This window comes from Quercus lobata, chromosome 1 (genome assembly GCF_001633185.2).
Source record: "Quercus lobata isolate SW786 chromosome 1, ValleyOak3.0 Primary Assembly, whole genome shotgun sequence".
In the NCBI taxonomy this organism is placed as follows: domain Eukaryota; kingdom Viridiplantae; phylum Streptophyta; class Magnoliopsida; order Fagales; family Fagaceae; genus Quercus; species Quercus lobata.
In genome coordinates, this window is record NC_044904.1 from 19,356,809 (window position 1) to 19,380,732 (window position 23,924).

Here is a 23,924-nt window from a genome sequence, read left to right on the forward strand (position 1 = left end):
ACAAAAGCTAAACTTTATAAGCTAAAATCTATTCCGTGCATTGTAAATCTTGAATGCTTTAGGGCTTCCTACGTCTGGAGAGAGAGAGAGTTTGCAGAAACCGTGACTTTATATTTCTTAACTTGAGAGAGGGGTAAGGTTGCTAGGGTTTTGAGGAGTTATAATTTTTATTTATTTTTTATTTTTTAAATATTGTGCTGACGTGGAAAATTGTGGTGCCAGCAAAGGTTTCGGTTTTATATAGATATATAGATTACAGTGCCTATTACAATCTACCAAACGTATCCTAGATCCATTGAGATTTGGACATATGTCAAATAATTTTTATTTGTCCACATCTCAATGGGTCCAGTGCATAGAGCACTGTACCCAACCTTTACCCTATTAATTTAAATTCAATCGGGATACAAGTAGGACTTGGGCCGACCTATGGCATTCAAACTAGCGACCAAATACAAATAGGACTTGGGCCGCCCCTAGTGTATGACCATTAAATGATCTTATATGTGCAACGTTGCGTGTAGGTATCACCTGCACAAATCCAACAAAAAGAATCAGTGCTATCTGCCTCAGCAAATAGATCATAGAATAGAATAGCATCTTTGCTCTGCATGTCTCACTTTAGCGTTTGGAATACTAATGGAAGAAATCCAAAGAGTTGCAGAAACGAAGAATTACTTGCAGAAAACTCCAATTAGTGGGAAAGTAGTAGTGTGAAGGACAGATTAAATAGAAGAGAAGCATAAAAGTCTTAAGTTTGCAAGCAATCAAGCATACCTTTATCGATTTGCTTCTCTTATTCCACATAAGTTTGCAAGGCAAGCATAAATGCCTTGCCTTGCCTACTTGCTTTTGTTTTTTGGCACAATGGAATCATAATCCTCTCTCCCCCTCTCTATATATACAATAGAAGTTATATATTAGTTAAACATGAACTAAGCTTTATAAAATTGAAATTGAGACAAATTTGGAAGCTTCTCTAGCTGTGTTTTGAAGCCAAAATTGGATTCTTTTTTTAGTGTAAGTATTGATAATTGCTCTATAAATTTGTTTATATGTATGTGTGTTTTTGTATTTCTATTCATAAACAATAGGTTGTTTTGCTTGCTTAAAATTTGTTATATTGATGTTAAATATAGTTACATTTTACTGTACATGAATTAACACTATATTTATGCGATATATATAATTGCTAAATGGTTTGGTTTATGCTACATTTTTTTTATATAGGTTTATGCTACATTTAATTTACTTTTGATAAAAGATATGTCACTTAATTGATTTTTATAAAATAACCATTTTTGGTTAAACCTATAAGATTACTCGTTTACTATATTTTAGAACATTCATGTTGTGACTTAAATAATGCTCCCAAGCGTAGGATTGTTGCGAAATAATAACTCGGTGAGCCCGAGGTTGAATCCACAAGGAAAAGGGAATTAATTAGCAAACCACAAGTGAATAAACTAAAACAATTTAATTGAAGAGATTTTGATTGTTTGGTAAAGGTGATTGAGAGAAATTAACAATATTTTAAGACACTAAGGTTTAGGGATCCATACACAACACCTTTATTAGTAGTCTTAATAATATTTATTTTATAACTCAACTAAAATTCAAACGAAGGATGATCTTAGTCGGATGATTTAACAATAAGAACTCAAGAATTAATTGTCTAAGGAAGTTTCGTGAAATTGATTGATTTTAAGTAAAACAAAACTAGTGAATTGGTTTGCAGGGAATACTAAGCATTTAACGTACTCGGAGTCTACAATAAATCAAAGAATTATACATAACTAAACACTTTTCTAGATGAGTAAATCAATCAAAAACACAAGAACATAAGCATTAAAACAATTAAATAATTGTTAAGAACATGCCAATAAACGGTTGGGTTTCACCCTTTGCCTTAGCAAGACTTCTATCAAGTCATAGCACCAAATAAAAGTCTAAAAACTATAAAGAAACTTTAAGAAAACCTAAATTACATTCTACGGCACTCTCTCCTCATTTTTGCCCAAGAGCTTTTAAATAGGTCAACGAATCCTATTATAAGTTGAATTCCCGTTTGGAGAAAATCCTAAGTTTTCAAGCTTCACTTAACTGACATCTTTGGTCCATTTAGATTCAAAATTCGAACTTTTGATAAACTACAAAATTGTATCCCTTTAAGTTAGCTTTCCGTCCTAACTTGAATCATCTCAATTGGACATTTGAGCTGAAAGTTATGCCCAAAATAAATTGGTGTGCAGGCTATAATCCTAATCCGAATAGGACTTGGATTTGGTGTAAATTTCCTTTGATTTCTTGCTCCAATTGGACTCAAATTTAATTGGGTTGGCCTTCTTTAACTTCATTATGGCCCTTATAAAAGTAAAGTCCATTAGCCTCCTTCTTTACAAAAAACCACTCATTTAATTCCATTCTCCTACAAAAGACATACTCTTGCATTAAAATTCAATTAAGCACAAAATTAATTATTCAACACTATTCGAAAACCAAATACAAAAAGCATGAATTAACTTAAAATAAGTATGATAATGCTTTCTAATAATGATATAAATATGCAAAATTAAGCTATTATCAATTCACATCAACTTATGCAAAAAAATTTGTTTATTTAGCATAATGGCCTACCTTTTTTATTTTACATAATCACTTTTCAAAAATACGATTATTTATTCTAAATTCTATTTTATTAAAATACCAAATTTCCTTGATTTTTAAAATTGTTTCTCCCTCTTCACATACAACAACCATCATCCACTCTCTTCCTTCATCATTGGGATATGTAAAGATATAATAAAAAAACTAAATACAAAATGAATAATGACCACGTAAATTTAAATAGTTACTGTAGCTTTGGATGGGTTTTGCATAATTTTACATAAGTTGATGTAAGTGGTTTTTGGGGTTGGTTGGGTAAAAAATTTCCCTTAATCTATTTTGTACAAACTGATGCAAATACTCTAAGAAAAAAAAAAAAAAAATCATATATGAGCTCTTCATAGATTAGTGACTTTTATTGCTTTAAATCACCTTGATTTTCCAAAAGAATAGTAAATCACCTTAATATTTGGTAAGCATGATAGTTGTAGGAAAGAAATTTATTCCAACAATGGGTTTAAAAACTATTTATTATGGAAAAATGGTATTGAGCAATATAACTTTGGTAAAAGTTACCCAAAATCTAACTTAAACCTAATTCCTATCAAATATTCATTTTGTCCCATATTGAAAGTAAGATAATTTACATTCCTTCACAAACATTTCCATCACTCCTCCCCTTTATTTATCACATTTGAGGAGAAGATAATTTAAACCAAGATTCTCTCCACTAAGAGAACATCTTACAGTGCTACTGAGTTATAAACTCTAGGAAATATATTAACAAACATTCCCTTTTATTAAAAAAAAAAAAAAAATCATTTAGAATTACTCCTATCTATCTCAATAATTTTAACTTTAATGCACGGTGCATTAGACTTGTTGAAATTTAGACACATGTCAAATAATTGCTGCGTGTCCATATTTCAACAGGTCCCATGCACAGAAGCACTGGACCCAACCCTTGCCTTATTAATTTAATTCCAATCTAAATACAAATAGGACTTGGGTCGCCCCAAGTATGAGACTGTTAAACAAACTTATATGTGCTACGTTCATGCGAGTATAAACTACACAAATCCAACAAAAAGAATCAATGCTATATGTCCCAGCAAATACTACATAGAATAGAATAGCATATTTTCTTCGCGTGTCTCACTTTAGCTTTTGAAATACTAATGGAAGAAATCAAAAGAGTAACAGAAATGAAGAATTGCCTGTAGAAAACTCCAACTAGTGGTAAAGTTGTAATGTGAAGGACATAGATTAAATAGAAGAGAAGCATAAAAGTCTAAGACGACAAGTAAGCATAAATATTTATCTTTGTCTAGTTGCTTCTCTTATTCCACATATGTTGGGAAGCAAACATAAATATCTTACCTTGTCTACTTGCTTTTATATTTTGGCACAATGGCATAATAATCTTATATATATATATATATAGTAGACGTTATATATTAGTTAAACATGAACTTAACTTTAATAAAATTGAAATAGGGACTAACTTGGAAGCTTATGTAAGTGTGTTTTGAAGCCAAAATTGGATTATTTTCACCGTTAGTATTGATAGTTGCTTCTGTAAATTTGCTTCTGTAAATTTGTTCATATGTGTGTTTTTGTGTTTCTATTCATAAATGATAGGTTACTTTACTTACCTAAAATTTGCCATATTGATGTTAAATATAGTTACATTTTATTACACATGAATTAACACTATATTTGTGAGATTTAATTAACACTATATTTGTGTGAGATATTTTACTGCTAAATGATTTGGTTTCTGTTACACTTAATGTAGTTTTGATAAAAAGATATGTCACTTAATTGCTTTTTATAAAATAACCATTTTCTTGTTCAAAATTTTGATTTCCTATCTATTATGGATTAATCAGACACAAAATTCAAAATAATCAATTGCTTTTTTTTTTTAGTTAAATCAATAAGATTAGTTGTTTACTATTTAAAAAAAAAAAAAAAAAAAAAAAAAAAAAAAAAAAAAAAAGAGCTCTTCATAGATTAGTGAGTTTTACTTCTTAATCACCTTCATATTCGGAAAGAATAGTAGATCACCTTAATATTTGTTAAGCATGATAATTGTAGGAAATAAATTTATTCCAACGGTGGGTGTAGAAACTATTAGAAGAACCTAATTTAAAAGTTACCCAAAGTCTAACATAAACTTAATTCCTATCAAATATTCATTTTTTCCCATATTAATAGTAAGATAATTTACATTTCCAAATCCCTCTCCCTTATTTATCACATTTGGGAAAGAGAGGATTTGAACCTAGATTCTCTTTATGAAGAACATCCTGCAGTGCTACTTAGCTATAAAATTCTTTGAAAAATATTAACACACATTCCCTTTTTATTAAAAAAAATAACAACTTAAAAAAATCAATTAGAAGAACTCCTATATCTATCTCAATAAGTTTAACTTTAATATTGCCTTCCACTTTTTACATTGCTAAACCATAAAAATAAATCAATCAATAAACAAACAAACAAATCAAAATAGTTTTGACAACTAAATCACCCAACAAAATACCCACCCCCAATTTTAAACAATCATGTTTATTTTTCATTCTAAATCCAACCCTTTCACTTATTAGACCCAAAATCAAACACCTCATATCAGTCATGCCCAAATTCTCTGCATAGTGTATACTATATAGCCATATGAACCTACAAGCCTCCAATCTTTTCTTAAAATCTTAGAATTACCAAGACCTCAGCTCAATCTTGCAAGCAAAATCAAATATCAAAATCTATCTTTCACATTAAAATTAAGCAATAAAAAAAATGCTACCAGACTCAAAACCGTTTCTCACACCTCTTTCTCTATTTCTTTTCCTCTTTGCTATTAAGTCTTTTTTTTCATTTTTCTAAACAACTTGGATGTAGGTGTGACTGTGCATGCAATAGAAGATGGAGCTTCAACATTTTTGCCATCCAAAGCATCCATTGATCTTTAATGAAGAGAAAATTTATGATAAACACTGTTATGGGTGCCTAGAACCAATATTGGATTCTAGCTATAGTTGTATAAAATGCAAAGATTATAAGTTCTACCATCATAAATCATGTGCAGAACTACCCCTTATGTTTCACCATCCCTTGCACCCAATACATCCTCTTATTCTCATTAATGAATCAACGAGTCATCCTGAGAAAGAAATTAACAGATGTGAACTCTGTAAAGATTATTGTGGTGAATACAGTTATCATTGTTACCGTTGCAACTTTAATCTTCATATCAGGTGTATTGTTGTACAACTCAAAGCCAAATTCCACGACCACCCATTGACTCCCATTGGCAAGTCAATTATATTCACTTGTGACATTTGTGGCAAAGAAGACAAGGATGTGCCCAATCTATGTGCCCCATGTAGTTTCTGGATTCATAGAAAGTGTGGCCGTTTCCCACATAGAGTGAAAGTTGTACGTCACAAGCATCTTCTCCACCTTACCCATTCTTCTCTTGAACTCCATCAATTTGACTCCCGATTTTGTCAACTTTGTGTTAGAGAAGTGAACACTAAGTATGGGTTTTACTATTGCTCTAGATGCGATTTTGTTGTCCATCTCAATTGTGCTTTCGCTAAGGAAAATAGGGAGGACATAAATTTGCTAGAATTTAAAGATGAAGATGATGATCCAGAGTTCGATGAAATCTTTGACTTAGTAACTTACAAAGTCAAAAAAATCAATGTGGGGGAGGATGGAATTGAAATAGCCACAGAAATCGAGCACTTTAGTCATAAGCATGACTTAAAGCTTACTAATGAGGTTTTGAATGACAAAAAATGCAATGGGTGTGTACGAGACATTCTTCCTCCTTTTTACAATTGTGCCAAGTGCAACTTCTTTCTTCATAAATCTTGTGTTGAATTACCTAAAAAAAAACGGCACCCACTTCATGGACACCCACTCACCCTAGTGGCATCTTATAAGAGAAAGTTTTCTTGGTGTTATGCTTGTAAGCGTTTTTGCAATGGCTTCACCTATTTTTGTGAGACATGCGATTTCAAACTTGATGTTCCATGTAGTTTGGTCCCAGAGATCTTTACCCACCCTGGTCATGAGCACCGACTTTTTCTCTCTAGCATTCCAACTAATCAAAATTGTAACTGTTGTGATTCTAAAGTTTTCCCAATATTTCGTTGTACCATTTGTGAATTTGCACTAGACTTCAAATGTGCTACACTACCACATTCTACAAGGTACAAACAACATGAGCATCCCTTCCCTTTATGTTATACTACTGAAGATGACTCTGGTGAATACTATTGTGATATCTGTGAAGAAGAACGAAACCCAAAACATTGGTTCTACTATTGTGTAGATTGTAGTTATCCTGCTCATCCCAAATGTATTCTTGGGATATACCCAAATGTCAAGTTACACAAATAATGGTCACTTGTTTGGAAGAGCTTAGATTTCATTGAGAAAGCTAAAAATCATCCTCAATGTCACAGTTGTAGCGGTCCTTGTAAAGAGTTTATCTATCAATGTGCCCAATATAATTTCAACATGAACTATTATTATTTGTAGAAATGACAAATGTCCTTTTAATTTTTATTCTATACTAGACTTAGCCCACAAAATTTTTGGCACATGAAATTTGTCAAATGACAATGCGTTAATAAATACATTGCACATTGTACCAACTCATGGTTGTTTACGTCGAGTTGTACTATACCTTGTTCTCATATGTTAGAAACAAGATTCTTGTAGATAATTGGATATATTTGAGTTTTTAATTTTTTATGGTACATTGTTTTGTGATGGAAGTTGACACTCAGTTTGGAACATCAAGTTAAGCAATGATGACCAAATATTGAAACTAAAAGGTAAACTATAGATATTTCTTATCAGTTGTTTATGACTACATTTTGATCTCTTTTATGTTTCAATGCAATTCTGATTGCATTTTGTTAAGGAATCTATGCCCTAATTGTGTCAAAATACCAATTTAAGGCCAAGTTCATTAATAGATCATATTATGCCCAAGTCTTAATTGGTTAATGCATACACCATAACACACAAAACAAAGAGCACAAAGACAACCAATATGGTGACAAAAGGAAGACCATTACGAGTGCTTAGCCTATCATCCCCAAGGAAACAAAATCCACTATGAATATAATTGAAGTTTATACAGTAGACTTAAAATTAATTCTATTACTATCTCATGTAGTATTTATTAACGTGCAAGGGCAGCTCCACTTGGAGCCCAGGCAGTTCAAATGAACCCCCTATACCGAAACCAAATACATATATATATATATATATATATATTTATGTTTTACTCTCTTTTGGTTTTGAACACCCTGGCCCTATATTTTCTTTAAAGCCTAGTAGAAAATAAATTTGAATATGATTCTCTAAACAATATCTTGGTCTTTTTAAACACACACACCAAAAAAAAAAAAAAAAAAAAAAAAACTCAATCACAAACCAATTTGATATAAAATTTGGAAAAAAAATTAATAAGCCCAACATCAAAAGTAGAAATTTGTTAATTTTAAACTTTAGAAAAAAACTCATTTACTGTAGATCTTAATAAATTTAAAATAAATCAATAAAATGGGAGATCAATTGATGAATGATTGTTTGGCTGTGTATATTGAAAGAAATGTAGTTTGTAAGATTGATAATGAAGATATTATGCAACGATTTCAAAATATGAAATATCGTAGAAAGCAATTGTAAAACTTTACATATTTCAATTTTTTTTTTTTTTTTTTTTTGTGATGTTGATATATTCTTTTTTTTAGAGAGATGTTGATATATTCAAGTTCTTTTTTATTTAAAATTTTGTATAATTTATGTTTCTTATTGACCCCCTTAAAAGTAATCCTAGAGCCACCACTGTTAACATGATCTCACGCAACTTCAAGATCATAAACTCTTCTACTATGGACTTTATTGAATGTGAACTTCTCACTCACGACTTCAAGTACCAACTTGAAGATTCACCCTAACAACTTAGATGTAACCAAATTGCAGCAACTTCACCTTGATTTTGGGAATTTAAGAAACTTGAACTTGGATCTTTAGTTGATGCTTCAAGAGGGCTTGGAAGAACTTCTATGTTTGTATAAAAAACACAACTCTTCAAAATTTTTGAAAAAATGTGTACTAGGGTTTCTTTTATACCTTGGCTTGAAAACCACGAAACCCTAGATCAAAATGGCTAGTTGAACTGAATCAAAAAATTGATTCTACATGAATCTCAATTGGACGAGCATGGATTGAACTGGTGTCATGATGCTTTTTGTTTTTTTTAATATTATTTTTCTCGGTATTTTATTCTTATAAGTTATAGCATTCTGTCTTAGTATATGATCTTCCAAGATTGTGACCACCCGCTTTTTGGTGATGTTTTTTATGTAGCCGAGGCCAAGATTATCTTTTCTCTACTTTGGGAGAAAGTATATGATGTTTCAGGAACTCCACCTCAGCATCTAGTTGGTGTTTCTAAGTCCAATAAAAAAGTAACACCTGTCTAAAAAATAACATGTCATCACACCCTACCTTATACACCTGAAAATACAAATATGCCCTTGAAAAATTTCAAACCCCCGCCTAAACACCCTTTTCCCCTTCAGCAAAATCAAAACTCTCTTTCTCCTCTCTGCTCTCTTTCTTTCTCTCAATTCCGAAGTTCCACAGCCACTGCTTAGCATCACCGCCGGAAAAAATTTAAAACACTCACCCTCTCTTGCTTTTCCCCTTTTTGCAAAATCAAAATTTTCATCTTTCTCCTTCCGTTTCTCTCTACACCACCACAGCACACCAGCACCTTCATGGCTCTATCTTCTCTCTCTCAACTCCAAACCTTGACAGCCGCTGCCTAGCATCGCCGTCGGATATAGAGATACATTGTCGATCTCGTCGGAAAACGCCCAAAGCTGTCTCTTTCTCGTTGTTTCCAACCACCAACACCAGAAGTTTTCTTTGCTTCTAACACCAGACGTTGCAGGAATGTTTTGTTCTCTCTCTTTTTGAATTTATTTTCTGAAATTTTATGGTTACATGTGTCTTTTTTTTTTTTTTTTTCTTTTTAAATTGACATATACATTCATATCTAGAAAGGAAACTTCTACTGTTTGATAAAATGCTTCAGTGAAAATATTGATTAGATGATGCATTTATATGGGATTTATAAACAGAGGAATCAGAATAGCCAAAGTCTGGGAGACTAGCAATTCCGGATTAGCTAAGTTTAAGTTGTTTCTGGATTAATAAAAACCATTTGTGATCAGTGTCTATCCATACCAATTTACATGTACATTTCACTATCCATCTATCCACATATACACTCACATTTCACTAACAATACAAATATGTCCTACAAGAATTCATAATTCTTATATTAAAAATTGTTATAAACAAGATTTTGGTGTGCATGCAAACTGTTAGACCAATAAATTCAATCACTACTTTCTAGAAAAGATACCTAATCTGACTTGAGTAATAAGCTCACCCAACTAGTGCAGTGACCTGCATTATTTGCTTTTTCATAGTTGGAATTTTCACAATTTGTTTGATTACTTGTAATAATTTTTTTTTTCATGGTGTAGGGATGGATGTGAATCATGTGATGCTTTTGTTCCGTTGTTTTTGCTAAAGGAATTGATTTTGATAAATAGTTTCTTCCTAAGAATCTCCTCTAAGGTATTCAATCTATCTTTCTGTCATTTTCCTAGTTTAAGTCTTTGGTTGAGTTATTATGAAAAATTATGATATTTTGATAATCGGTGTAAAGCTCACTTGAGTGTATGTTTGTTTATGGCTGAGGATTAGCAGGTGGCTGGCAGCAATTCTTTTTTATGACTTTATGGTAGTTAATGTTATGTTGTTTTATATATATTTGAGTCATCTTTTCATTATGTTCATTCAATTTTTTTTTTCATAATTAGGTTCGACTAGTCATGGACTTTTCAAAAAATGCTTTTGTTGCAATTGGGGACAATTATAAATTTTGAAAATGTAACTTTGGGTGAATGTGATGAATTTAAAATTGGAATGCAAGTGAGGTTTGAAGAAGTATATAACCCTTATAAATTGTATGCTTTAAAAAGGGAATTTAGCATTTGAAAAGTGGTTAAATGAGAGAATAATGGTGTTATTAGGCAACGAGAACTTGTGTTCAAACAAGGTTATAAAGTATCATAATTTAGATGTAAGAACGGGTTGTTGTGCTAGGATCCGGTTTGATGTAAAAAAAGATATTTGAAGTGTTTCACACTTTAATGACACACAATCATGAATTTGCAACTCTGGAAGAAATATGTAACTTGAGACTGGGAAGGAATGTGCTACCTGCTCATGGGAATATAATTAGCACAATGGTTAGCTCAAGTATAAAAGCAACATAGTCTTACTTTTTATCAAAAGAACTTGGTGGTGCAAATAATGTTGGGTTCTCATTTTTTCCCCCCTAATATTGTTCTCTCTGTTTTCTAGGGCCTTGAATAAAATTCTGGACAAAAAGCTCTTTTGGATAGTATTTTGGACGTTATTCTACACAGCTAATGGACAGCATTTTCGACATTATTGCACAGTGGAGGAACATCTTAGATAGTATTTTTGACTTGCCAATTTTTTAGATAGAATAGCTGAATTTGGACAAATGATTGCATAGCCAAACACTAATTATTGTTGATATTTTGGAAAAATTTTGTAACTAATGAAGTTACTCAAACATGATAGATTTTGTGTATGTTTGAGTAGCTTCTAGTTAAAGACTAATTATATGCAAATAATGAAATTTTTTAATGCAATAGTACATTTTATTCTTTTATATTAGTTTCAATATGTGCATGGTGGTGGAATTGCAATGCTAGATTGTTGCAGGTGTTATATTGTTTAGTGCTATATTGGGATGAATGATAGCACTCATGAAGAGTTCCAATTAAGGGGATGATATAGTGAATGGCAAGTGCTAGACCTTTTTTTTTGGTTTTTAGTTTTCTTACAAGTGATGAAGGGGATTTTTTTTTTTTTTTTTTCAAGGGAGAATTGTACAATGCTACAAGCTGCTCCACTTTTACTCAAGTCTTACAATAGTTGAGTTCACAAGTAAGAATAATTGCCCCATTATCGTCAAGCCAAGAAAAAAATGAATTACAACTTGGACGTGTGACCAAATCACCCATTATATATATAAAAAACAAAAATTACAATAAACCAAGCTTTATTATAAAGAATGAAATTGAAATTGTACAACCTAGAGCATCCTTCATGATCACATATATCATACAATCAAGTAAGACCACAATTTACAAAACCATTCTAATTGTAAACAAAGCCGCACTTAGCAAGCTCATAAGCTACTTGATTTACATCTCTCCTAACACAAATGAAACTTGGTCAATCTCATTTGCTAGGTCTAGCACGTCTTCAAGTATAGTCCTTAGGCCATTGCTTTTGTGTGGCTGCTCCAGCACCACTATATGCTACTGAAATTTATTTGCTATGACAGCCATTATAAACAAGCAAAATCTTAGACAATCTGCAAAACCAATTCAAGGTTGGTTAGTTGGTCACTTTACTTTTAATACTAAAGCAAATTAAATTAAAATTTAATGGAAAACAGACACCCACAAACAATAGACAATATTGAATCTAGTTACTAGTTGACAGATTTTTGCTTTGAAAATTTCAGATTTTTTATTTCAAACAAAGTAACCAAATTAAAGTTCAAGACTTCATATATATATATATATATATATATATAAATAAAAAAATAAAAGAAGTTTTAAGAATAACCACAAAAGAAAGCTACTCTTCATTTGTTAATGCATTCCAATGCTGCTCACAAGCAACTAGAGACCACCCCTTAAAAAGAGGATATAGCATATACAAAAAGGATCCTATCAAAATGCAAAATTTGCAAGAGCACATCTAATTTGATTGTTTCCCAACATTCAATGAATCCATTCTAATGATTGTGGTACAAAGTTACACAGAAACATAAAAATTATTGACAGACTATTGCTTCAATCGAATCATCACCAAGGCATGTGCACAAAGTAAGAATCAGAATGCTAAATCAAGTAGTCATGCATGAGTTCCTGTAAATTACTAAATTGATAAAAGCAATAGGGTGCAGCAGCTGGACAAAAACAAGAAATCAAGCCGTTCAAAATAGTTCAGAACACACCTAGCAGCAGTAAAACATCAATACAACTATAGCATCTATAAAAATTACAACACCAAAACAACTACAAGGGTCTACAACTTACCCAAAAAAAAAAAAAAATACTAGGGTATATACAAAAGGAGCTCAGGTATGATAGATAATCATAAAGAGTACAATAGATCAACACCTTTTTGTGTTAGTATACAAAGTGTAATGAGTCTTACCATTTGGACCAACAAAGGCTGACTTCCCTCTTTAAGAATAATCATGCCAAAGGCACATGGTCATGGTAGCAAATAAACAAATTTCAAACCTTTTTCCTGTCCCTTCTTGTGTTCATTATACAAATTTCAATTCATACACTGATCAACAGAAATTATGTATTTGACATTGGGACAACAGATACAATTACATTTGTATAAATGTAAACCAAAGAAGTGCAACAGACCTGAAGAGAAGATTGAGTGAATCTCGTAGAGGTCTAATGTTAGAGATAGGGTGTTCAGGAGGCAGCTCACACAATATGATTTAGTAACTGAAATAAGCAACATACAAAATAAAATCAACAAGGTTCCATAACAGAAACTAGTGCCACATAGTGCTATAATGCAAACTAAAAGAAACAGAGTATATAAAGCCAATGATAAACATGACTGATGTTGAAATAATCCAAATGTATCTAATGAAATATACCAAATTCCTCTTTATTTATTGATAAGGCAATATAGACTATGTGCAAGTTACAAAGTACACTACTAGCAATATATACACATTATCTGCAAGGAACTATCAATATTAGTCTAGGCAGCTCAATCTCAAGTAAGTTTATAAACATTGATAATAAAATAGGGATACAAACTAAACCAAAATACCAAACCACATCAGACTTGCCTCTTCACTAAACAAAAACACCCGTATCTTACACCATAACACCAAACCCCATCAGACCCATCTCTTTCCTAAACAAAAGCACCCAAATCTCACACCACAACATACCTTACAAGGGTCAATCTTTCAAGTGAGTCTTGGTTATAAAAAGTAGACCCCTTGTAAGGTGGGATTATGAAGCCAAATCAATCATCATAAAAAGAGTGACCCTTGTAATTTCGAGAAGAAGAAAAAAAATACAAATAATATGTGAAAAATACAGAAAATAAACAGAAAAGGAGAGACAAGAAAACCTTCTTGCGACTTTAGGTGTTGGAAGAGGGGAAAAAGCCTCCGTCGTCAAGGGTTGGAAGCAACGAGAAGGAGATACGATTTTAGGGTTTTCTGAATAGACAAAGCTCGGTCTCGTTGGAATTGGTGAAGTTTGGTAGCCTAGCTCCAGCGGCGATGCTAAGTAGTGGTTGTGGAGCTTTGGAGTTGGAAAAGAAAGAAAGAGAGAGCAGTGAGCAGATGGTGGTGCGGTGAGAGAGAGCAAAGATAGAAAGAGACTTTTGATTTTGCTGAAGGGAAAAGGTGTTTAGGCGGGGTTTGAAAATTTTCAGGGGTATATTCATCTTTTCGGGTGTAAAAGGTATTGTATGCTTACATGTTATTTTTAGACGGATGTCATTTTATTATTGGGCTTAGAAACACCAACTAGATGATGACGTGGAGTTCCTGAAACATCATATACTTTCTCCTAGTTTGGGGCCCGCATCTCTAATAGGCTAGTCAAACTCATTTTTTGGAGAGCAAACCCCAAAAAATCAGCTTCAACGGCCTCTCTAAAATGCAAACTTTTCCAAATTTTTTTTAGAGTTGCTATAGTTGCTCTCTTGGTGTGGAGAGCACTTTAGCTTCTCTTTAAAATTTTAATAAAATAAAATATTCATTCTCATACTTTTTTATTCTCTCTCTCTCTCTCTCTCTCTCTCTCTCATACAGAAAAACCTCCCCTTCTCTTCTTCTTCTTCTTCACTTTCACATATAGACAGCCCTCCCCCCTCATCTTCTTCTTCATTATCTCTCCCAACCTCACTCTCAACGTCTCTCTCCTCTTCTTGTCTAGCCTCTATCCGATTGAAGTCACCACTACCAGATTAAAGTCACCCCAAAACCCAGTCACCGATGGGTCTAACGGTGGGTAATATTGGTGGGTTATCTAGGTCTAATGATGAGTAATACGTTTCTCAAAAAAAAAAAAAAATGATGAGTAATACAAGCAAAGTTGAGAGTGTTTGATTCAGGTGTTGTTGGATGATAGAATATAGGTTTTGGGATTTGGGTTTTAAGATTTGAATGGTGTTGATTTGGATGTTGTTGGATGATAAGATCTAGATTTTGAGATTTGGGTGTTATTGGATGATAAAATCTACGTTATTGAATGCAGAAGAGTTTTTGGTGTTAATGATTTTAGGTGTAATAGTGGGTTGTAACAATTTTTTGGTATAATAATGACAATAATAAGTGAAGAAAAAATATTTAAATGAGAATAGAGAAATGATAAAGTCTATTAGAAAATATTAAGCAACACGGTTCATTCCCAAACATTGAAAAAATATGAAGAGACTATTGGAGATGTTTGTTGTTAATATTTAAATGGAAAAAAAGAGTTACCTTCTAAAGACCCAACATTGTTATGCCTGTGGACCCGAATATGCTATGGGCTTCTTATTTCACAAGGACCAAACTTTAGAATGACTAACATTTATTCCACAAAAGAAAATAAAATTTAGAAACACAAAAAGAAAAGGACCCAACAGTTGAGGATATTCTGATCAAGATTTTAGTTAATTAGGTTTGAAAGCATTCCCACTTCTTCAGTGGAGAATAATGTTAGGATGGAATGAGACTCATATTTGAACTCTTTTGGGATGAACAAAATATTGCCAAGTACATCAAGAAATACAAAAGCAAGTGATAGATTATACCATCTATGTTCACAAATCTAAAATCCGCAAGCAGAAAAGGAATACATTAGATTTTCTTTATTATAGGAAGAAATATCTGTACATTTTTTCCTCTCCCCCTGAACAAATATGTAGTCAAAGAAAATTTTAGATCATCTCTTGCAAAAATCATTGGACTTTTAACATCACGCAAAAAATTAGAATAAAAGGCAGAAGCAAATAATTCCTGTGCCCTTCAGTTTCTCAAGTTAATGGTCAAATGGGGAGTGAAACTTGGATATCTGCAGCTTGAACAATTCATGGAATATGCAACTTTATCAGTGATAGAGAACAGTAATGTACTGGCACTGCAATAAAAATCTCAGTGATTGAAGAAAGGATAAAATTTGCAATGAGGCATTTATTCAGGAAGCAAGGTTGCTGATGCCAAAGTAGACAGTCTTCTGTTGAAATGCATTGATTGCATAATCAACCTGAAAGTGACCAAACTGAGATTTAAACCGTAGACCATATCCAAGCCCAACACCACATCCGGGTTTGCCCTGCCGCAGTGCTGGATTTCCTGAAACTCATACAAAATTGAGTTATTGATGAGATAATCACATGAGAATGAGTCTAAAGAGATACACCATAATAGATGAGACAAACATATTGCCAATCATGTTAAAAAGCAAGTTAGGCTGATAAGGAGATATGAGTCAGGAAGACAAAGTGAAAATGTCAATACTTGGTTGGGCTGACAATATAAAGACATAATACCTTGGCATGAAAACCACGAAACCCTAGATCAAAATGGATGATTGATTTTTTTTTTTTTTCTTAAAAAAAAAGGGAGAGGAAGAAGAAGAAAATATAGGAGAACAAGCTTTATTTGTACTCAAAAGAATTCTAGTCCTTGGTCTTTCAAAAGGTAGCACACTGTATATATATATTTTATTATTTTATATATAAGTAAAAGGTGACTTTATTGAATAAGGTAGCATGCATGTTTCACCAAGTGGTGCATGTAGAGGGGACAGGCTCCCCTCCCGTTTATAAATCTCCCGTTTTAATTTAGATGACTGACACGTAGCCTACATAAAATCCAAGGGTTGAAAAACGTTCACCTCATATTAAGCTTTTTCTCTCACTTTTTTTTCTCTTCGTTGCCTCTTTCTCTGACCAAGATCATCATCCTCAACATCTCTTGCTCGCTCTCTCATTTTCCAAACTTCTTATTATCAGAAAGTGAGTTCTCAGAGATCATCATCCTCAACATTTGGTGGACTTCTGGATGGTGGCAATTTGGACTGAAGCGGGATTCAGTTCCTTTCCTCAAAAAATAGAACATGAATTTTATATTTTATCTCATCAATTTTCGATGTCTTGAGTTTCCATTGTTATGACTTCTCATTTTCCCAAAAAATAAAAAAGATCAATTAGCCTATGATAGTGTTTGCAATGAAGTAAAAAATTGTTAACAAACAAATCCAAATATGCCTCTTTCTCCGACCAACATCATTACTGACACCTGCGTCTAGATCAGAGCAAATCACTTATGAGGCTCTTACTTACAATCTCAACACAGTTTCTCTCTTTATATCACCATGCCACAACAATAGCAAATTAGCAATGGCCTAACCCCAGCTCATACCAAATTCACTACCCATCGAAAGTCCCACTCCAAAAATCCATATCACCTTTGATCTAATTTTCTGCAACCACTGGCTGAAGAAAAAAAAGTCACCTGTAAGCCATTAATCACACACAGCGCCCAACCCATATTCATTCAATCAGTATCTGCAAATGCCAAAGAAACCAAATCATACCCATCTACCCAGCTGGAGGACTTCCCTGTTTAGTTTCGCACTGCCACCAAACCGAGTCTTGATGCTCTCAGCCATTAATCTCACCACCGCTTCAGTCCAAACTGCCACCGTCCACCAAAGGATGAGGGCAATGTTGTGGATCGGCGAAAGAGGCAGATAAGAGAGAGTAAAAAAAAAACAAAGAACAGAGAGAGAGAGAGAAAACTTAATATGTCATGGATGTTTTTTAACCCTTGGATTTTATGTGGGCTATGTGTCAATCATCTAAATTAAAACGGAAGAAAACAGGAGAGTTATAAACGGGAGGGGAGCCTGTCCCCATGTAGAGAACCCACATCTTTAGCTGCCTCACGATGCCCTGATCACATTAGAGCAGATGTGTGGTGAGGAACCAGCAATTTCATTGCTCCAATTGGCAAAATAGTTTTCAGGAAATCTAAACACTGTTTCACAACAGAGCTCATCAGGACTGGGTTGCTCTTATTTTTAGAAACCTGCAGCTGATTTGAGTTCTTGATCCAGCAAAATAAACTAAAAAATATAATCTAATTCCTTCATGATATAATAAGGTTGTGCTCACACTAGATACTTGATCTTGTAATCCATGGCTTATATTTTTGAGTTGACTTTGTGCTAATGGGGCTTCCTTCCCAGTGAAAGCTTTCTTATCTCAACCAGCTAGCTCTATAGATCCATATATTGTACTGGCCCACGCCGAACACCAATCCAGGAACAGTGTTCCCAGTATTACAATTTATAGCACATTTTAAGAATTAAGGAAGTGTGTTTAAACTTTAAAACCCTAAGGGAATGCAAATCTGCAAGTACCTCACATTTTGAAACAGAGTGAAAGAATGGTAACTCACCTGGTACATGAATACCAGATCCCAAGTCAGTTCCACAGTCCAAGAAAATAGCACCTTCCAACATTTTGTGCTAAAAAACAATAAGGGGGTAAGGTCAAGTAATAACGTGGTAGTTCATTCAACAGTAAGTAAGAACATTTAAACAATCAAATGCGAAAATATGAAGAAGTTTTACAATTAATTGTAGGTGATTCTACTGAAAGTATTTAGAAATAGCTTTTCTATTAAAAGATATGAAGTTTGCATATGACCTTCCTAAGTTTTCTAACCATCATAGCAGACTCTGGACCAGCAATAACATAAATGAAAAATGGATGCACAAGAAAACAAGAAAAAAAGTATACAAATCTATCAAATAGACAGATTTGTTACCCCATGCATCAATCTTACAGCAGATATCATGATTAACCAATTCGGCCTAGATTTTTGGTGATAGATCCAGTCTACAATGACAGTACCTCTCACTACCTCAGGAAAAGAAATTTATAACATTTTTTTTCCTGCAGCTAGTGAAATTGCCATCTCTCTGTTCTTTTTTTTCTTTTTCTTTTTTCCCTTTATTCTTTAAACCAAATTAGGCTGAACACAGCCAAAAAGAAAATGCTTACCTTATGAGAATAGAAAATAAAAAGATCAATAGTCATACAAGAAAAATCATGGCCCTGAGTTCTTAAGCCAAAAACAACCAAAAAGAAACATGGTTCTCTATGCAAACAAGGACCATAAAAAAACTGGTCACATTAAAGAAAAAACTTTCACACGTCAGGGCATAAAAAAGAACAAGAAGTTTAAATTTGACTGCTCCTTCACCTGTGAAGGATGAGAGCAAAGGCCTCTGATGGATTAATCCATTACTGATGTTAGAGGTCTTATTAAATTCCCTTTCACTTGAGGATCTTTATAGACAGATTTCAAACTCCAAAAAGCTTTTTTATTTCTTATCTGATGATTTCAGTCAATTAGAGTTAATTACTTAGGTACTGAAAACACAGCCAAATTTTTTTGTAACACATACAAACCCCCCCAAAAAAGAATCAAGACCTTTTTAGTATTTCAAACATACTTCATGCTTAAGACATCAGTATCAACTGAAATCCCAGTCAACCATTTTATAAGATTCCAAGACTAGGTTTAATAACCACATCAGATTGGACCTTTTAGCCTAATGAACACACAGTACACACTCATTAGAAATTAAATCTGCTTCAAGATTGTAACTGTTCTCAACAAAAGCCCCTTGGAAAAAGAATAAGAGAACATCTGCTATTCTTTTTTTTGATAAGGAGAACATCTGCTATTCTGCACAGCGCACTTTGGTAATGATTCCGTGAAAAGTTATTACAAGATTAAACTCCATAATATTTTTTTTTACGCATACACATCTATATTAACTTGTACTAGAAGTAGATAGCTTATATTCTAACCTTTTATCAAAAAGAAGTAGAGAGCTTATTATTGAACAAAAGGAAGATACCAGAACCTTGATTACCTTAAAGATTACAATAGACTTTATTTCTATCTACAACCATACATCACCAAAAGGGGCTTAAGGCTACATCACTTTATTTCTGAGGTTAATTGCAACTTTCTACCCTAAACAATGAGGGTCAATTGCAATGTTCATCCTAAACTATAAATTTTTGTAATTTACACTTAATTCAAGATTAGTTTGCAACGTCCACCCTACCATCCAAAATCAATGTTAAAATTGAAAAATTGGGGCAGACATTGCAAATTAATAGAAACTAATCTATTTGTTAATTTTGATACTAAATTTGGATGATGTGAAGGGGATTGTAAATTAATATCGAATTAGGGCGTTAGATGTAAAATTTTGTAGTTTTTAGATGGACATTGCTAATGCCCCCAAAGATTAGGGAGGATAGCAGCAATTAACCCTAATTTCTTTTAGCAAATGGGCTCTATGAGGAAACCATTGGTTTCACAGCTAACATGCAATATTTGGCATCGCAATATTAGGGCAAGCACAATGCTATTCTTAGGTCACTCCTATGGTCTGTCAGAAAATATTGTCCACTTATTGAACAAATTGACCTAGAAATTCATTTGCATCCAATACCATGCTTTCTAATCAAACACAACGAAAGAAACAGAATATTACCAACCTGGCAACCTCAGCCTTAGATAGACTAAGCATGTAAAGATATAATAATGATTGGCCTATATACTAGCAAACAAACCAGGAAAGAAATGACATGTTTTACAATAATCATGATTAGTAAATCATTCTGCTTTTAAACACATTGTTGTCAGAAAAGGAAAGTACATAGTTAGACACACAAACATTTGAAAAAAGGTTTTTTTTTCCTAACAAGTAACAATTGTATACATAGGTTCCCCCACAACAAACATTTATCACCAATTAGCAAGTTCTATATAAAAATAAAGGCTTGACTGTTGTGAAAACTATTAGGCCACAGAAAAGTTGTAAAGTTAAGCACTTAAGCCATAATCATTTAGACGTAACTGTGGTGTGGCAGTATGATAAGTACTTAGTTCTCAATGATTCTCTAGCTGAGGACTACTTAGCAGAAATTAAGATGACAACTTGGCTTAAAATGAAGTTCCATACCCAGAACAGAATACAAGCAAAATATCCTATTGAAGTTCAAAACTAAAGACCTTCTAATGATAGATAAAGCCATTAGTTACCAATGGGAATGTCAATTCATTGTTAGCAACCAGACATGATCTCCCCGATCCAACTGCACCCTCACCGTAACCCCGCACACTGCCAAGACCCCCAATTGCAAATGCTTGGTAAGGAGCCATGTCCCCTACAATGGAACCACCTGTCAGGCTGTCAAAAGAAAAGGTAAGGGTGGTGCAAATAGAGCAAGGATATAAACAATAAGTCAGAAAGTGCATAGAAACAGTCAAAAAAGCCTCCCTCAGTCCTGCTTTCAGAATGGGATAAGTGAAGCTTTCACAGCAGGGTAAGGCATTGTGCTTTGAGCACAATCAATAGATCCCCTTATTTCCAAACCAACACTCATCAATTTCTTCACACACTTGATTAGTTAATTTAGGCTCTTCATCAATTATATGATATAAACCATGGTCTCTTTCTTTATGATTTTTCCTCTTTTTCCTCAAATTATTGGTTTCAATATACAACTTAGAATACTTCTGGATGATTTAATGCTTTTTAATAATTTTTTGTAATTCATCTCTTCACTCCCTAAGACACATCCTACATGCTACTTGTAAAGCTATTTAAATACGTATCATTCATTTCCTCAATGCTTCCTACTTCCCTACAGTCCATTGTATTCAGCCCTTCTGTTTGCCACTCACCACTCTCCATACTGGCTTCAAAAACTATGCAGTATCTAATGCACAAAGAAATATTACTCACCTTGTTAAAAGAAATGCTGGACCAAGTTTGACTCCCTTTGATGCAATAAATTTAAACCGGTTGAAGATTAGCCACTTAGATAGAACTGGAATCCCTTGTTCTATTTGCAGACTCAACTGGTTACAATACAAATTTGCAGTTATCAGAATGCATGTGACTGGCACCTAAGATTTACAAATCCAATGTGTGATAAGAATTTTATATCATAGATCAATAAAAGGAGATAGCTTACACGACAAAAACTATGATCATTTGCCTTTGCATATCGAGATTCTTGTCTTAAAACTACCATGTTGTCATGGGAACTACCACTGCATAACAAGCACATTACAGAAAACGTTAGAATTCAATCTGACAGAATGTTTGAAAATTAGAATACCACTACATGCCTCAACTACCTGCATGTCACAGGAAACCCATCAAAATCTCTGCTTATCGAGCGGCCATCATCACTAAAAGGACGAATATGCTGCATGGTTTGTAGTAATTAGTTTCCATCCATGAACTTCAGACAGAAAACTGCAAATGAATGTAATACATGAAAATAGATGCCTAAAGGATACTGATTAGTTAATTAGAGAACAGCAGACCTCAAATTTTATGCTGGTTGTGCTGCTCCATTTGGTACTTGCTGGCTCATTCAGATCCAATCCAACTGCTAATCGAGACAAATTCACACCTCCGCTCCCTGAACGGGAGAAGTTGTCCATGGGGACACCATGGACCCCGATCTCAGGTGAAATGGAATGCTGATAATTAAAAGAAATTAGAAATCTCAAAATGCATGCTGCAAATTTCCACTCATACTAACATCTTTGTTTTAAATTTATTGATTGGTTTTTCTAAATGTAGGTCAAAGTGGTTCGGAAAGTCCCCATAAAGCTCAATTCCAATTTGCAATATGTTTATCCATCTTTCTCACCAACAAATAATAGTAATGAAGCAGAAATAAACCTGAATAACAAAGGACTGTTGAGCAAGCCATTCCGGTCTCGGCCTCCTATAAGCTATTAAGACATTTGAATCATAGAGCCCCTTGTCTAATGATACATCAAGCTTCTCACTTCCACCAAATAAGTTCGGATGTTTGATGTAAAGACTGCAATAAACAAACTGAACCCTTTATCTTGACAATGCCATAGTTCTCCATATGGTTGCTGAGAGAGCTAAGTAAAAGAAATTAAATTCCTAATTTCAAGTTTCACATTTGTTTTTATTACCAGAAAAACATAAAAAAGAAAACCAGCTAAAAACAAAGCCAAAATTTGATTTCAACAAAGTTGAGTGAAGCTTTTTGTTCCCATAGGCCAAACAATGAGGAAAAAAGATAATAAAAAGTTTCAATTTTTATATATCTTCTCTTTCCCTTCATTTATCTTCTCTTTATAAATTTAATGAACCCATATAAATCCAAAAAAAATATGAAAGCACCATCTAGAGAATTTTGACCCAAAATAACAAAAATCAAAACTTTACCTTCCAATTACCAGAGAAAGAGGACTGCCAGTGCTCCTGTTAGAAGGAGTAAGAGAGAGAAAAAATCAATTACTGGGTAAGGAAGAAAAAGATAAGCAAAGCATGAATTGAGCAAGAACCTGAAAGGAGTAAGCATCAAAGAAGCGCATAGCTTGTGAGTGAGGTCAACATTTACATCAATCTTGGCTGTCACACACACACACCCCACAAAATCAAAATGGGCACATTACTCATCAACAACACTGCTATAGAAATCAACTGCAACCATATATTTAGTGAGAAAAATTAAAGCTTTACTGGGTTGGGTTTTGTTTTGTTATTTATTAAAAGCTATATGAAATGAAATGAAAGATTTTAAGACTGACCTTTGCCAGCATGGATGCTCTTCTGAGCTCCCATCCTGTTACCTGTGTATAATAAACCATTAAAATGAAAATGGAAATGGGAATGTCTTATTTGAGTGAGACTTTGAGGGAGACAAAGATTGCATTCTCAGTTTTTGTGTTTCAGAGGCAAAGGAAAGAGGTGTGTGTGGCGCCTTGTGTTTTACGGGTCACTGGTGATGACGTATTGGAAGAAGAGAAATTATAAAAAAAAAAAAAAAATTCTTAGCTTCCAAACTGTGTTATCCCTTTGCTTCTCCTTTGGTCTTACCTCTACGTGAGAAGAGGTACCAATTAAAACACTCCCATTTCTTCTTTTATCCCTCTCTCTCTTTCTCTCTCTATTATTTTTCCTGTTCTTTTCTTTTTCTCTTTTCTAAGTTTTCAAATATTTATAGGTAGCCCACAAGAAAAA

The 23,924-nt window shown here is 33.4% G+C and overlaps 2 protein-coding genes and 1 long non-coding RNA gene across 3 annotated transcripts; 1 reads left to right on the top strand and 2 right to left on the bottom strand.

The window, feature by feature from the left end:
* Positions 1–940: 940 nt before the first annotated feature.
* On the top strand, positions 941–7,106 carry LOC115985045. Its single transcript, XM_031108045.1, has 2 exons — positions 941–1,020; positions 5,512–7,106. The coding sequence occupies exon 2, from the start codon at positions 5,536–5,538 to the stop codon at positions 7,018–7,020; it is 1,485 nt and encodes a 494-aa protein (XP_030963905.1). The 5' UTR covers positions 941–1,020; positions 5,512–5,535; the 3' UTR covers positions 7,021–7,106.
* An 8,537-nt stretch (positions 7,107–15,643) lies between these two features.
* Positions 15,644–23,801, bottom strand: LOC115982381 (outer envelope protein 39, chloroplastic). The gene is made up of 11 exons (XM_031104963.1): positions 23,492–23,801; positions 23,246–23,312; positions 23,127–23,162; positions 22,605–22,749; positions 22,241–22,399; positions 22,049–22,119; positions 21,883–21,961; positions 21,651–21,766; positions 20,945–21,092; positions 18,272–18,341; positions 15,644–16,159 (listed from the first exon to the last, which is right to left on the bottom strand). The coding sequence occupies exons 1-11, from the start codon at positions 23,523–23,525 to the stop codon at positions 16,002–16,004; spliced, it is 1,083 nt and encodes a 360-aa protein (XP_030960823.1). The 5' UTR covers positions 23,526–23,801; the 3' UTR covers positions 15,644–16,001.
* LOC115982387 lies at positions 16,776–18,265 on the bottom strand. The gene is made up of 2 exons (XR_004089612.1): positions 17,406–18,265; positions 16,776–17,304 (listed from the first exon to the last, which is right to left on the bottom strand). It is a non-coding gene; the product is annotated as an uncharacterized LOC115982387 (long non-coding RNA).
* Positions 23,802–23,924: the final 123 nt, after the last annotated feature.

Coding starts and splice junctions, on each gene's coding strand:
- LOC115982381 (XM_031104963.1), bottom strand. CDS start 23,525: ATGGGAGCTCAGAAGAGCATCCATGCTGGCAAAG. Junction 22,120..22,240: donor CAACCAGCATAAAATTTGAG/GTCTGCTGTTCT, acceptor CAAACCATGCAG/CATATTCGTCCTTTTAGTGA. Junction 21,767..21,882: donor ATGATCATAGTTTTTGTCGT/GTAAGCTATCTC, acceptor TATTGTAACCAG/TTGAGTCTGCAAATAGAACA.
- LOC115985045 (XM_031108045.1), top strand. CDS start 5,536: ATGGAGCTTCAACATTTTTGCCATCCAAAGCATCCATTGATCTTTAAT.